Source organism: Agelaius phoeniceus, chromosome 24, assembly GCF_051311805.1.
Source record: "Agelaius phoeniceus isolate bAgePho1 chromosome 24, bAgePho1.hap1, whole genome shotgun sequence".
Lineage (NCBI taxonomy): Eukaryota > Metazoa > Chordata > Aves > Passeriformes > Icteridae > Agelaius > Agelaius phoeniceus.
In genome coordinates, this window is record NC_135288.1 from 1,314,105 (window position 1) to 1,329,668 (window position 15,564).

The following is a 15,564-nucleotide window of genomic DNA, read 5'->3' on the forward strand; positions in this document are numbered from 1 at the left end:
CTGAAGTGAAATAGGCAGGTTTCCCAGGGATCACTGCTGCTTGGGAGGTTCTCCCCAGGACTCTTGGTCCTTTGGCTGTACTAATTTCATTTGGAGACTGACACCTATCCAGCTCCTGACTTGGACTAAAGCCCTGGAGTGGCCCAAAAGCTCTGGAAAGGGCAAAGGGGACAAGATTCCAGGTGTCCAAGTAACACCACTCATCAGAAACTTGAAGCCTGTTCCTGTCACATTTTACCAGGTCAGAAGAATCAGCTCTGCATTCTTGAGTCCACTGGGATTATTGTTTTGGGGTTTTTTTCCCTCCTACAGGTCTCATCATAAAGTAGCTGATCCCAAACCCCAGCAAGCATGGATGCAGCAATCCCCATCTCCCTCCATGGATTCATCACTTCTGAACCTGCTCAGTGCAATGCCAGCAGTTCTAGTGAGATTAAAACTTGTCACTGTATTCCTGCATGGCAAACAAAAGAGGAATGTCATGTTTGAGACATGAGTGCTGGCTGACACACTTTGCTTTGGAAAGGATTCTGGGACTCTGTTTTCTTACTTTATTTGAATTTAAATAGAAAAAGATCCACTAGAGATATTCCTGAGTTGAGATTTGTTAAGAGATTGTCTGACACCCTGACAGCAAGGTAAAATAAAGCTCCTCCAGGCATAACCAAATAAAAGAAAAAAAAAACAAAAACAAAACAAAACCAGGCACATCAAGAGCTGTCAAAATAAATCTGACACCGTTGCGTGAAGAAAAGGTCCAGACCTTCATGTGACTCCAAGATTACAGACCCAAGTCTCTACTTCCTCTTAAGTTGGAACAACTTTTCTCACCACAGGTTGATGCAGAATCAATGAGCAATTGTCCTCCCCACAAGCAAAGGAAGAGGAAGTTCACTTGTGTTTGGAAATCCCAGCAGAGATGGATTTCAAGATAAACAGGGGTGCCTGGAAATTCTCCTGGGGGAATTTTGTCTTCATCAGTTTTATTTGCTTTTCTCATCAGAGCACTGAGTCATATGTTTAGGGCAGCCATGGCCTTGACCAGGGTGACATGGCTGGCTGCTTCTGTCTCTGTCCTGGTGTCTGCACTGTCCCTCTTGGTGGCCAGGACCTTCTGCCGGTGCCTCTCCTCCTGCCGCTTCTTCTTCTCCAGCCGCTGCTGCTCCTTCCTTTGCTTCTTGGCCACCTGGAAGGGAAGGATGAAAACACAAAGTTCAAACCACACGTGCTCTGCTCAGCCAGGGAAGAGTAATAAAGGAGACAAGCAGATAGCAAGGCAGCTGCCAGAGGACATTCCTAACTATTTATCAGGACTTTATTCCAAGTTGTTTAGGGAAGAGTGCTGCATGTCACCAGGAAATGTTTGTGGCAGAGCACTCACAGCTGCAACAGTGACAAAATGCAGTGAGCAGAAGCTCTTTTTAACTGAAAGGAGAAGAGAGCTGCTGGGGAAGCAATGCTAAGGCATCCCCCAGTCATTGAGGGGTGCTCACATTGCTGCCAAACCCCTCACACACCTTTGGGTTTCTGCTGGCTTGGTTCTCTTCCCTAGATCCAGCTTGTCCCTTGTTGCTCTCTGCTTCACCTTGATGCAAGCTCTGATTTCCAAAGATTCTTGAACCAGTTCCATTTTCTTCCCACAGTGTCCTGCTGCAGGATTTCTGCTCCCTCCCCAGGGGCTCCTGCTGCTCCTCAGCACCTGCCAACAGCAGAGGTTTCCTCAGACATGCTCTACCCAGGAGCTGTTGCACTGTCAGCCAATTCTTTTCCCCAGAAATCCTGGGGCTTTTTGGAAGCTGGATTGAAGCTGCCCTCACTAACAACCTTCCTGAGCACAGGAGGCTGAAGTGGCAGCACACAAACCCCACCTCTCCTGCTCCTGTCCCCAACACCAACACCACAGTCACCAAAGCCCCAGGTGACAAACTGTGCACTCACCTATTCCTTCCCCTTCCTTCATCTGCAAGATGGCAAATATTGCAGACTCCACGTTGTAGTCCTCCACCTCAAGAACGTGGCTTACTAAATCCATGTCCTGTCCACAAGAGGGGAAGGAGAACACTGAGGAAGTTCAAATCTCTGACCCACATACACTTAACACCTGCACCACTGAAAGGGGGCTGCTGCTTTTATGATCATTCAGTTGGTCTGTGCTTCATTTCTGAAAGGGTGAGGGGGGAAAACCTTAAATTCCTGAAGCTATCAGAAAAAATCTTAAATTCCTGAAGCTATCAGAAAAAGCTTACACTGAAAAGAGCTATGCTTCCCTCTTGGCCCTTTCTGTTCTATGCACCTGCACAGTGCCAACAGCCAAGAGTCACAGATTATCCAATTATCTGGGATCTTCAATACCCCCAAAGGATTTCAGAACTTAGAGGATTTGTTTCCAAGTGAATTTTTATGAGAGCCTCAAGACAAACCTTCCAAAATTATCAAGTATCCACAAAAAAGTTGGTATTTCACCTGCATTTAAGGGCTGATTCTAGGATGAGATGCACCCTGACTGATGGCCATGGTTTGTACAAGATGTACAAGTTTGTACAAGATGAGTGGTTTTTACAAATTTTCCCAGGACTACTTCCATGTATCAAGGTTTGAACATTAAGCCCAGAATGGCTCCTTGATACTTACTGAACACCCAGTTGCACTGCACACTTTTTGTACAGCATCTTCCATCTCCACCTCAGTCTCATCTTCGGAGTTGCCCTTCTGTGGCTTCACTTCCTCTGCCTTATTGGAATCGTTCTTGCAAAGCATCTGAAGAAGAGCAAAGCCCAGCAGATCACACAGAGCACACACCCAGCAGATCACACAAGCATGCAATCCAACAAAGTCTGACATCCTAGCAACAGTAATCATCATGGCACACTTTTCTTGGGAACATCCCGTGTCAAACCCTCTTGGAAACTGTGTAACTTCCACCATGGCTGAGAGCTTCCCATCTCCTGCATTGCTGAACAAACTCCAGTGCACTACAACGTCATGAATCACAATAAATGAGCTTTTAAATTTAATATTTTCAATACAATACCACACCTCAGCTGTGTGCAGAGAACCTCAAGCACAGCACAATTACTCCTCAACATCAAAAAAGGAGATATGAGGAAGACAACTACATCCAGCTCTGTTGCATTTCTAGCTCTTTCCTCCCTTCCTTCTGTTTTTTCATTTGAGGTGCACGATTGCATCATTTAGATGAAGTTGCTTCCAAACAGCCCACATCACAGCATCAGCTTTGATTCCATTTCCAGCCCAGAGGCTGAATCCTCCTTCACAGCCCCTCTGAGAGAGCCAGCAGCATGAGCTACAACCTCAGGGCTTTGCTCTCCCAGCACAACACGGTGACCCCGCTCCTCCCTCCCTCCCAAATGAGAGTGGAAATCAAGAGGCAGCATTGCCCAGCCCCGTGTGCCACCCCCAGCTGCTCATTCCAGCAGAGCCCACCTCCATCCGAAGGTGGGCCGGCGCCTCCGAGTCATCGCTGAGCCTGCGGACGCTGTCGTAGTGCTCCCCGTGCCTGTAGGCGATGTGCAGCTCCCTGGCGCCGCTCCTGTCCGTGCCCCGGATCTCAACAAAAGAAACAAACTGCAAATGAGCATTTGGAATCAGCTTCAGCACCTGATTTCTCAGAGTATTCGTTTTTTGCAGCGATGGCAAACACCAGGAAGGAGGCAAGTGCGTGGCTGCTGAGCATTTGAAGCAGGAAGAGAAGGAGGTACGAAAGCCAGATGTAAAATATCGGGCACTTACATCAGAACAAACAAAACGTGGAATGAAAATATTTTTCTGGAAAGCTCAGAACTATTTCCTGAACTTTCCTCAGGAGCTATCTGTTTTCTGATCATCTTCCCAGAACCAGCTTCAGCAAGATCTCCCAGGGAATGTACCATGTCATTTTACTCTCAAATATGAGGGAAGAGAGGCCATTCAAGTGACAGCAACAGTGGAAACAGTCACTCAGAGTAAATTTTGATGTTGGGACAAGATGCTGTTTTAACAGCATTCCAAGCAGCTGTGTTTTGTTTTTAAAAAAAAGCAAATCCATGAAAATATATTAACTCCATTCAGGAGCACTGTTTAACAACCAAATGTTGCTTTGCTTTGTCAGCACCAAGTTACAGCAATTTCCACAGAAAATTCCTGCTCTGAGTATTATCTGTACTGATGTGAGAATAGTTCCTACCCTGATTATCAGTGTCTCAAACTATTAGATAAGAGTTATACAGCATTCCAGCTCCTGCCAGGAATGCAGAAAATCCCACTGCACTTGCAGACCAGCTTGGCTTGACCTGCCAGCCCAAGTTCACCCAAAGCTCTCCAGACGTCAGCAAGCAAAGGACCAGAACTCCTTGCTCAGGGCTCCAGAGTTTCCCAACCCTTTTACGTCTGTGAACTGCCTTATCTCAGCTCCCAGACCACCCACCAAGGCACCTTTCAGCCCTGCCTGCAGTCTGTGCTGCACTAATGACATCAGGTTTTTCCAACAAATAATTCTCCATTCATCTATTTTATATTTTACCCTTGCTCACCTTCAGGTTCCAATTCAACACTTGGTTACACTTAACTCCTGCTTTCTATTCTATTAAATTATTCCACTGCAGAAACTTGCTAAGATTTATTTTAAACATTTCTCCTCTGCCAGAGCTTGAATAGGTATCTAACAACTCCCAAAGCTCTTGAAAGATTTGAAAATGAGCCAATTTAGCTCTCATTAGGGAAGCCTCTTTCCACTCTGGAGTGGGCCCAGAAGAGGCCACCATATTGATTTAGAGGGATGGAGCAGCTCTCCTATGAGGAAAGGCTGGGAGAATTGGGATTGTCCAGCTTGGAGAAGAGAAGGCTCCAGGGTGACCTAAGTGTGACCTTCCAGTGCCTGAAGAAGCTGACAGGAAAGATGAAGAGAGACTGTGGGCAAGGGCCTGGAGTGTCAGGACAAAGAGGAATGGCTTCCACTGCCAGAGGGCAGGATTAGATGGGGTATTGGGAAGGAATTCCTCCCTGTGAGGGTGGGCAGGCCCTGGCACAGGTGCCCAGAGCAGCTGTGGCTGGCCCTGGATCCCTGGCAGTGCCCAAGTCCAGGCTGGAAAGGGCCTGGAGCAGCCTGGGACAGTGGAAGGTGTCCCTGCCATGGCAGGGGTGGCACTGAATGAGCTTTAAGGTCCCTCCCAACCCAAACCAACCCAGGATCCTCTCATTCTATGAACACACTAAAACTGGTACGTAAATTAGAGCTGCAGATTAAAAACAGAGAGGAAAAAAACAAGCCTGTTATCCAAAAAGCCAATAAATAAATAACCTACAAATCTCAGCTAACTTCAGTCTACAGTTGAACTCCATGATTTTAAAGGTCTTTTCCAACTTTAACAATTCTATAACTTACAGTCACTATCAAAAAAGTTAAGGGGTGTTCAAAGACCAAACAATTCCATACAGAGATGTCCACCTGCAAAGAGCTTTTCATGATGGTACAACTACTCACAGTTCTCCTAACTCACACCATTCTCAAGGGCCTGAGACAACCCTTCACTAACAGCACTGCTCAGGCAGGACAGAACCTCATCACAAACTCTGTACTGACACCCTGACATGGGCACTGAGAGGAGATGAAAGAATCAAGGACAACAAAACTGCAGTAAGTGATAACACTGAGGAACAACACATGAAAACCACCCCTGTGACCTCCCCTGCAGGTACTTCACCCACCTGTCCCTCTGCCCATGGCTACCCATAAATGAGAGTTTAAAACTTGTTTCATTTCAGGAATCCACGTGAGGCTGTTTTAAATGCAGTTAAGATGTTACTGACAGCTTTCATCTGGTTTTTTATCTTTATTGCCCTGTTTAATCTATACACTTCATTGGTTCTGTCTGTAAATAGAGGCCAGAAACAATCCTGGCTTGAATACAGGTTCTCATTCACAGACCAGGCTGACTGAGCATGGACCCATTCCACCTGCCATGGAAAAACAACAACAAAGAGAAAACAAGGGACCTGATGGATTACTTGTTTCAGTGTCCCTGTCAGAGGAAACACACCACACAGTTCTTTCCATGAGTTGATTAAACACCACTTGAAGGTTTTAAAATTTTAAAACCTCATTTCTCTATCTGTCAGAAACCTTGGCATTCCACATCCCACGCAGAATTGATGGAGCTTCACTCCAACACAGTGCATGCCCTGCTGTACCTTCATTTCCACCTTCCTGAGTCTTATTGCACAGGTTTCCTTAAGCCTAGCTCAAACTCCAGGGTTTGCTGCCCTTCAGAAGGACTCACCAGGTTGGAGATGGGCAGGGAAGAACCACCTGAAGTTCAACAAGGGCAATGCAGGTCCTGCCCCTGGGGAGGAACAGCCCCAAGTACCAGCACAGGCAGGGGTGAGCTGCTGGAGCATCTCTGCAGGGAGGACCTGGGGTGGTCAATGAGCTGTCCTGGAGCCAGCAGAGTGTCCTGGGGGCCCTGGGAGGAGCACTGGCAGCAGGTCAGGGAGTGACCCTGTCCCTCTGTCCCTCTGCCCAGCCCTGGGGGGCACAGCTGAGTGCTGTGTCCAGCCCTGGGCTCCTGGGGCAGGGCCAGTGGAGGCTGCAGAGATGAGGAAGGGCCTGGAGCATCTCTCTGCCCAGGAAAGGCTGAGGAAGCTGGGGCTGGGAGACAGGACCAGAGATCCAGTGTGGTCCCCTCCAACCTGACCCATTCTGGGATTCCTATCAGAAAACTCAGCTCAAATGGAGTCTGACCTTCAGGTGACAGAGCATGGCACTGAAGGTCATAGCCTAAAACCCAAGTAAAACACATTGTTCTGCCCCCACATACCCATCTCTCAGGCACTCACTGTCTTCTTCCTTTCCCTCTCCTCCTAGCCAAAATCTCAAGTGTTTCCTCTCTTCAAAAACCAAGCACAGCTCTGCACCATGCCCAGATCATTGCAGCTAATGCTCTTTTTTAATAAATCAGGAATTTTACACAGTATTTATATCCCTCAGGTAAAAATTAGGCAAAAATATAGAAGCTTTGTGTCTCACCTGCCACAGTGGAGTGTTGAGCTGATGAATAACCACATTCATTTGATTGTTCCTTGCAAAGGCCACGATAGCATCATTGCCAGCAAAAGTACCAGGCTTGGCCAAATTGGCAACTAAAGGAGAAAACATTCACAAGAGTTGGAACCTAATTTCTGATACTTCCAAAAGCAGTGGAGGGATAATGAGGGGTGAGATTTCAACATGAGCCCAAGAAATTCTGGAAGGGAAATCCCACCTGTGAAACAAGAATTTGGCTGCAGCATGAGGTAGTGCATTTAAAGGACCACAGAAATCTTTAAAAAAGGCACTCCACCCTTAGACAAAGCAAGGCCACTGGCTCTGGTAGCTCAGAAGGAGGAGTGCCATGTACTGCATGACCAAACTACCTTTGTGCATCATCTGCATGGTACCTGACACATCAAGGGCTGTATTTGTCTCTGGTTTGGATCCTCCCTTTGCTTCCCAGGAGGAAATACTGAGTGCCAAGGAGAAAGAACCCCAAAGAAATCAGCCACTCACCAAAACAGCCAAATACCCACCAGTATTCAGGGAGAACGAGACAATTTTTCTTAAATTCCTTTGAAAACACCTAATTTTTACTCCTTGCCTTTTTGGTGTCTCTTTCCTTCTCCAAGTTTCTCCCAAATTTAAATAACGTCCAGGACAAATTCAATGAAGATTAAACAGCTCATCCTCCCACAACACCACAAGAGCCATAAACATGAAGTCCCTGTTTTTGAAAACTAGAGAGGAGCCCTAAGGTAGCTCTGGGATGAGGAACTGCTTAGTAAGGAGCTGCATGACACAAGGATGCCTCCCAGGCCGTCCCACGGAGCCCATACCATGCTTGTCAAAGGGCACATCATCCTCCACGAAGGGCTCGAAGTCGGCGCGCTGCCGCACCATGAACTGCACGGTCTCCTGGCGGTGGCGCAGGTGGTTCCGGGAGTGCCCCTCCAGCTGATCCCCCAGCGCCCGGAACAAGCAGTTCCTGCAGGGAGGGAATGAGGAGTGGCCGTGTCTGGGGCAGCAGAAGGAATACAGGTCACAGGGAAAGGGGCTGTGCTCATTCTGCCCGGTTTAGCGAGGCTGTGAATGCGGAGGAGCGCTCGCTCCCTGTGCTTTGAATTTCCTGCTCATTCCCTGTGCTTTGAATGGCTGGGTCTGAGTGATCGTGTCATGGTAAAACTGTCCCACACTGACACCGGACAAGGGACATAAAGCAACGAAGGACAAACAAATGCCCCACTGAGCAACTTCGCAGCAGGAACGCTTGCTACCTTTTCACCTTCTAGAAAAAAAGGGGGTGAAATTATTCCCTAAGAACATTTATGGCCCTCCCTATGCTCAGTTCCGCTGGACACTGGAGCCCCCGGTCCCCTGGGCACCAGGGCTGGGACTGGCCGAGCCGTCCGGCCCGACAGAACCGCAGAGAACAGCAGAGATCCCTGAGGGCACAGCGGGGAAATCCTCATCCCTGCGGAGCGCAGGACCCACTTCAACCGGGAGGGGAAAGCCCTCGGTTCCCGTGGACACGGATTCCCCACCCCGGGATCAATGAAAGCCCTCGGCCCCGGGCACACGGGCTCCCACCCCGGGATCAATGAAAGCCCTCGGTCCCTGGGACACGGGCTCCCACCCCAGGATCAATGAAAGCCCTCGGCCCCGGGCACACGGGCTCCCACCCCGGGATCAATTAAAGCCCTCGGCCCCCTGGACACGGATTCCCCACCCTGGGATCAGCGAAAGCCCTCGGGACACGGGTTCCCCACCCCGGGATCAATGAAAGCCCTCGGCCCCCTGGACACGGGCTCCCACCCCGGGAGCGATGAAAGCCCTCGGCCCCTGGGACACGGGCTCACACCCGTGTGATCAATGAAAGCCCTCGGCCCCGGGGACACGGGCTCACATTGCCCGGGGAGGAGGAAGCCCTCAGCCTTCAGGGCTGGATGTCGGGAGAATCCCCGGGATTGCTGGCGACACCCGTCGCGGCGCTCACCCATCTCCCGGCACCTCCCGCAGCTTGAGGCCGAGGGCCCGGAGCTGCCCGGCGAGGCCGCCGCTGGCGCCCGCAGCGGGGCCCGGGGCCGGTCCGGCGGGGCAATGCCGGGGCCGGCGGCCCTTCCTGGCGGCGGGGGCGGGCCGGGCCTTGCCCGCCTGTTTGCGTGACATCCCCGCCGGCCGCCGCGCCACGTGACCGCAACCGGGCGCGGCTCACGTGACCGCGGCGCCGGGACGGGGTCACGTGAGCGCCCGCCCGGCCGGGGAGGCTCGAGGAGGAGGAGGAGCAGGAGGAAGGAGGGGGGGGGGGGGAGGAAAAGGAGAAGGAGAAGGAGGAGAAGGAGGCACAGAGGGGTCCCGGGGGGAAACTGAGGCTGCGCATGGAAAAGCGGGAGCGGCGAAGGGAAGGGCGGCGCAGCCAAGTGCCGAGAGCGGCGTGTCCGCGAGGAAAGGCTGAGGAGGCTGCGGAAAGCAGCGCCACAGTCACCGATGTCGTACCAAAAGCTGCCGGCTTCCCTCTAATTGGCCTCTGCTACTAATTGCACTCCCCCCGCCCAAGAGCATTTCCCTGCTGCCCGGCAAAGTTCCCGGCTCTGACCTCACGGGTGGGCGCTTTCTGCTGCCGCTCTGCACCGGGACACGCCACCGCACACCGTGTCTGCTCAGCCCGGATCAGCGCTGTTCAACCCCAAATGAACCCCCAGCAAACAGGGAGCTGAGCAGATGGAGTACCCGCGAGGTGGCACCAGGAGAACAGGGCTGACACCGGCGGCAGGGCAGGAGCGGAGCCGAGACAGCGATGGTTAATTAAATGTGATAAATGTAATAAACTGAGGCTCCGCGTCTTGCTTCCTCTAGCGCTGAGGGAGACGCCTCATAGGATGCTGGAAAAGGGGCACAGCAAGATGGGTGATTTGTCTGGAGCAGGGCTCTTGGGGAGGATTCCCTGCCAGCCTCCTGCTCTTTGGCTTTTCCACGTGTCCCACAGGAGCCGGCTAAAGGAATCACGCAGCAGCAGCAGCAGCCACCAGGGCATTGCTGTGCCCGTGACTCTGGGTTCCTCTGCTGGCATCGGGACAGAAACTGCCCGGTGCTGTCAGAACTGCTGCACATCGAGTCCACAGGAGGCCAAGATGAGCAGAGGGATGGAGCACCTCTCCCATGAGGGAAGGCTGGGAGAACTGAGATTGTTCAGTTTGGAGAAAAGAAGGCTCCAGGGTGACCTAATTGCAGCTTTTCAGTACCTTTCTCGTCAGGGAGCTGACAAGAAAGATGGAGAGAGACTGTGGACAAAGGCCTGGAGTGTCAGGACAAGGGGGAATGGCTTCCACTGACAGAGAGCAGGGACAAATGGGATATTGGGAAGGAATCCTTCCCTGGGAGGGTGGGCAGGCCCTGGCACAGGGTGCCCAGAGCAGCTGTGGCTGCCCCTGGATCCTCTTGGAAATGTCCAAGGCCAGGTTGGACAGAGCTTGGAGCAACCTGGGACAGTGGAAGGTGTCCCTGCCATGGCAGCGGTGGCACTGGATGGGCTTTAAGGTCCCTTCCAGCCCAAACCAATCTGGGATTCTATGAATTTCTAATCCCTACCTCAGAGGGCACATCCCAACAGCTTTGTGAGGAACACTAACAGAACAGTCCCAGGAATGCAGTAAGAGGCTTCACACCACAGGGATTTCTAAGCTGGATGTCATTTTTCTGTTCCTCTGGTCCAGAGTCAGGACAGCCTGAAGCACAGCTCAGCACAGGGAGAAGCTCACAGGAGTATCCCCAGTATCTTCTGGGATGTCTGGCTTGTGGCACGTGAGGATTTTACTAGGAATGACACAACTGCTCTTTTATATCTATTTCCTGCTATAAACAATTCCATATAAAGCATCTCATAGAAACACATTTTGTTATGCAAACACACTAAAAGCAGGAAAACAGCATGAGTACATAAACTGACTGCAAATGATTAATGAGGCAGTAATTAGCCAGAGGAGCATTAATGGGCTGTGAGCAATTCAGATAAGCACAAGGCACATGCCAGCCAGGGAGCATCACTCAGTGACACCAGAGACAAAGCGGAGCCGGAATCAGGGCTTGGCTGAAAACTTTGTCAGTGGAGGACAAGAAAAAACAATTTTTCCAGCACAAAAGACAAAAAACAGACAAGTCACCCTCACCCACTGTTAGAACACAGAGCAGATAGACGTGGAGCATAGATTCATCCCAACCAGTTCTAAACTTTTTATGTTGGGAGTGTAGTTGTCCCTCTTGGTGTCTGTTCCAACTTCCAACATCTGCAAGGTGTTTTTATACTGTTCTAGTAATTACAAATCAGGAGATTTTAAGACATTTCCATTTTTGACATGAGAAAATCTGAAGTTTCTAAACTATTGCAATAATGGCAAGTCTGTTTTCTGCTTTCCCAGATCTTTTTAACAGCATGAACTTGCTGACAAAGACAATTTTGAATATGAAATGCAAAAGAAAATTTTCTTTTTAAAGATAAGTGAGTCTTGCAGTTTACCAGCCTACTTCCAGACATTCCTGCACTTTGATACCAGCTTCTGCAACTGAGAGATACTCAGGCTCCTAAAATTTGGGGCAATCCAAAAGTCCATCAAGCACCACCATGTGCCACATCAGCAGAAACACAGGAGGGCTCAGGCACTTTGACGAAGTTTGCTTACGACAAACCTTCTATTTCTCAGCAAATAAGAACAAGTTCTTCTCACCTCATCCCCCTCCAGCGAGTTCATGAGATTAGAGCCTTCCTGAACTCCTTGCCCTCCTCATCTGCAGTTCTTTCATTTCTTTCTGCTGCTCCTCTCTGGGGCAGAGGGGCTGGGACTCGGGGGCACGGGCAGTGTGAGCATTCAGGTGCACTTGAGGCTTCCAGTGTGGTACTGTGTGTCTTCTGCAGCTAACACTGACCTCATCTGGCTTTTTGGGATTACTGATCCTTCCCTTCCTTCTTTCATTCCTCCCTTCCATGGGATTCTTGCTGAAAAACTATCTGTATTTTACTGCTCAAATAAAAAGGCAGAAAGAAATTAGAGACTGAGGGATTTTGTTCAGGCATTTTTTTCAGATGAGATGAATATTCACAAAATCACTCAAGAAGGGCATTCCCAAGTGTATGAGGTTGTTTGGTGAACACCACAGGAAAGAAGATGGTTCCACCCTCTAGGACACTGCTCTTGCTTTTAGTTTTCTGATCTCTTTCATGGACTCTGAGAGACCCTGTGTGAGCCTCAGTCATGCTTCAGTTTGTACTGGAAACCTTCTGATGACTAAAACAAACAGGACAAAAGAGTCACCCTAGGCTGAAAAAAGAGATACCCTATGATAAAAGAGCTAATAACAACTGGACATTCAACAGTCAAATTAGCAATTTCAATCTCATTCTTCACTTGGTGCTGTCAGGTAGTGTTTTTAAACCAAGAGCAAACTTCCTACCCAGAGAGCCCAGAGCTGTTGATACATATGCTTTAATCAAAGCACTGCATTCAGCACACCAGTGTCAGAAACAGGTAATTCCCCCAAGCCTGTCACTGTCTAGCAGAGCACTCTTTGGAGAACAATGAAATTGCTTTCATCTAAGAGAGTTCTAATTTAATAATAATGGTAGTGTCTGGCTGTCAGAGTGGTCTGCTAATGCCACGGAGTCTGCTTCCAGACAGGAATTGCCCACTGATATTATCACTCATTGTAAACTGTCTTGGCTGGGAAGTCAATCATTAACTCTGGTCCCCATGTCATAAAAACATCATATTGTAAGAGCATGACTGGCTTAAGGCTCTCACTAATCAATCAGGCATACAGCAGGAATACAGCAACACATAAAAGGAGCCAGAGACTCGGGAAATCCTTCAGCTGAGAGGAGACAAGCTGCACCGAGGTTTATCTCCATGGAGAAATTCACTGACAAGCCAAACAAGGAAAACAGATTGTCAGCTCCTGGAGTACTGCAGGCTGAGGCAGACAGTCCAGCGCCCGTGGCAAGAGGTGCTGCAGAAATGAGCAGAGCAGGATCCGTAACACAAAACTCAAAACATGAGAAGAGAGTGAGGTTCACTGAGGAGCGTACTGACGAAATGGAGAGACCTTCAGGAACAGAGAGAGACAGTCCTGCTGCCTTTAAACCAGCAGGTTTGGAACGAGACTCTCCAAACTCACGGCCGCTTGCTGTGCTAACAGACACAAACTCTCCCGAAATGAGCACGTTGGACCTGAACCTCCAGTGCTCAGATACAGCCACCCCAGACATGGACTGCATGATCTGCTTCAACAAGTACAGCATCTACAGAGTCCCAAAGCTCCTGGACTGCCAGCACACCTTCTGCGCCGTCTGCCTCAAGCTGATCCTCAGGAAAGAGGAGAGCACCTGGACAATCACCTGCCCTCTCTGCAGAAAACCCACCTTCGTGTCAGGAGGGCTCATCCGCACACTCCAGAATAAAGAAGAGATCCTGGAGCGCTTGGAGAACCTGGACTCAAACCCTGAGGTGTACATCTGTGCCATGGGGCTGGATGGCAACAGCTGGACTCAGAGCAGCCAGGGCATTTTGAACCCAGAGGAAAGCAGCCCAGCACACAGCAGCCAGGCTGTGCAGAGACTCCTGCTGCTCCTGCTGCTTGGGGTGATCCTCGCCATGCTCATCCTCCCCTTCATGTACTCGGGGACGGTGAAATGGGTAATCTGTCTCCTGCTTACTTTGGGGTTGCTCATGTCTATGGTGCTTTGCTGCACTCCTAAATTCCACTGCAGGTGCAAGAAGGACTCCCCTGCCTCCTGTGACAAGGAGATCCACGTTGTTACTGTGGCCTGAAACAATTAACCTGCCTGTCCCAGAGATCAGGGACTGGGCCAAGGTGCTTGCTGGGCACACCAGTGAGTTTTGGACTTAAAAACAATCTCTCAGAGAATAAATTCAACAGTTGGCTGAGCTGGCTCAATGCCAATGCACACTGTTGTTAAATCTCATTACTGCAAGCAAAATGAACTATTTATTTGTTGATATTTATGTGTTTTCACACTTTTTTTTTTTTTTTTTTTTTGTAATTGTGTTGGTTTGCTTTTGCCATTTTGTTCATGTCTGTGTCCCCTCCTGAAGTGTCCTGCAGGATGTTATCTGGAACACCTGGGAGGTGATGTCCTGCAAAACCCCGGAGTTGCTGCTCGCACTCTGAAAACAAGGACACCGTTCCTTGGGACAGAGTGGGAAATAAGGCTGCTAAATCAGGGAGTGGGTGTTTGAAAGAGAGTTTTTTTAACCCAGATTATCACCTCAATCCCTGGCAGGGATGGGAAAAGGGGATGTCAGTTGATGTCATTTGAAATTACACACAAAATTGGAGAGGAAGACACAAAATCAACACTCCTGATCTTGGTATGTGGCTTGCAAAGGGCAAGGCTCAAAAACCTCATGACCCTCCAAATTCCCCACATTATTTAGCACTGAAATAGTTCCTCTCACCTGAATTCCTTTATCTGGCAACCTGCAGGACCTCTCTTCTTTCCCCCTTAACATTGGCCTTGAAAATGCTCACAGAGGTAAACAGAAATCCACTGACTGCTGCGCCACACCATGTGTGATATTTTTAAACTGAATGTCGCCATTAAATTTAAATAATATGAATTGTTCATTGACTTCTTTGTTTCAATTCCTCATTGACAATCAATGTCAAAACAATTCCTAGTTTCCTTATTGACAGGATTTGCAGCTGAGAAAGAGTATTAGGGAGTGTGCAGAGCTGAGCTGGTGAGTAAAGCAAAGCAGTAAAGTGTTGGAGTGTTCCTGCATTTAAAAAAATACTTAGTTGCTAAGAAAATACCCTGAAACCCAACTAAAATTAAACTGAGGGAAAAAATAGATTTCTCTAGTTAAACTGCATGTTTAAGAGTGTCAAGGATCTCAGGAGACCTTGGATCAGGTAAATATTTGTGTTTGATAAGAATGGAAACTGATGTCCTGCAGTTGCTCAGTATATAAATACACAGAATGTCTCACAGCAGATAAAACAGATTAGACTAAGAGGGTAAGAGCTCTTGTGCAGCTAAAGTCTTGGAAAACACAGGTTTGTTTTCTGCCAGGAACGGGAGCCTTCAGGGGATATAAATCCTTTGGATTTGCTCATCTCTTTGGACAGCAACAAGCTTACTGCAGAATACATATGACACTTGCTAACAACCAACCAGAAAAAAGCTTTCCACCTGGGAAAGAAGGCAGGTAGTTTTTAACCCAAATACTATATAATTCCAAATATAAAGGCCGGACCAGATATTTAGCTGCACTGAAAATAATTTTAAAAACACTGGGCAAGTCTTAAAGCTCACAGAGAATATTCTTGTCAAGTTCCCTTCACTAACACCAGTGGGTGACTGGTACTGTAAAGGTCTGTAACAAATGAATTCATATTGGCCTGAACAGATCACTCACAAGGGATCCTGCAAGCAAATGTATGTTTTCAGCACATGGGTGTGAAGAAATGAAAACAGAATGAACATGACCAGTGAAATCTCTTATTATGCTTCACCCTGCTCTTCCAAA

At 48.9% G+C, this 15,564-nt stretch overlaps 2 protein-coding genes across 4 annotated transcripts; one reads left to right on the forward strand and one right to left on the reverse strand.

The window, feature by feature from the left end:
* Positions 1-528: 528 nt before the first annotated feature.
* OTUD3 (OTU deubiquitinase 3) lies at positions 529-9,248 on the reverse strand. Of its 3 annotated transcripts, none has more exons than XM_077190289.1 (8): positions 9,021-9,248; positions 7,864-8,012; positions 7,022-7,134; positions 3,445-3,585; positions 2,632-2,757; positions 1,939-2,035; positions 1,518-1,699; positions 529-1,186 (listed from the first exon to the last, which is right to left on the reverse strand). In XM_077190289.1, exons 1-8 carry the CDS (start codon positions 9,191-9,193, stop codon positions 1,013-1,015), a joined length of 1,155 nt encoding a protein of 384 aa, XP_077046404.1. In that variant the 5' UTR covers positions 9,194-9,248; the 3' UTR covers positions 529-1,012. The 3 variants fall into 3 exon arrangements, with proteins under 3 accessions (XP_077046404.1, XP_054503674.2, XP_054503676.2); XM_054647699.2 differs by having other exon boundaries at positions 3,445-3,567; positions 9,021-9,247; XM_054647701.2 differs by having other exon boundaries at positions 8,931-9,047.
* A 470-nt stretch (positions 9,249-9,718) lies between these two features.
* Positions 9,719-13,979, forward strand: RNF186 (ring finger protein 186). The gene has a single exon (XM_054647696.2). The coding sequence runs from the start codon at positions 12,922-12,924 to the stop codon at positions 13,840-13,842; it is 921 nt and encodes a 306-aa protein (XP_054503671.2). The 5' UTR covers positions 9,719-12,921; the 3' UTR covers positions 13,843-13,979.
* Positions 13,980-15,564: the final 1,585 nt, after the last annotated feature.

Excerpts from the sequence above, each read along its gene's own strand:
- OTUD3 (XM_077190289.1), bottom strand. The coding sequence starts at position 9,193 with ATGTCACGCAAACAGGCGGGCAAGGCCCGGCCCGCCCCCGCCGCCAGG. Across the intron at positions 8,013-9,020 it reads CGGGAGGTGCCGGGAGATGG|GAACTGCTTGTTCCGGGCGC; the intron begins GTGAGCGCCGCG and ends CCCTCCCTGCAG. Across the intron at positions 3,586-7,021 it reads TCAACACTCCACTGTGGCAG|TTTGTTTCTTTTGTTGAGAT; the intron begins GTGAGACACAAA and ends GCTCATTTGCAG.
- RNF186 (XM_054647696.2), top strand. The coding sequence starts at position 12,922 with ATGGAGAAATTCACTGACAAGCCAAACAAGGAAAACAGATTGTCAGCT.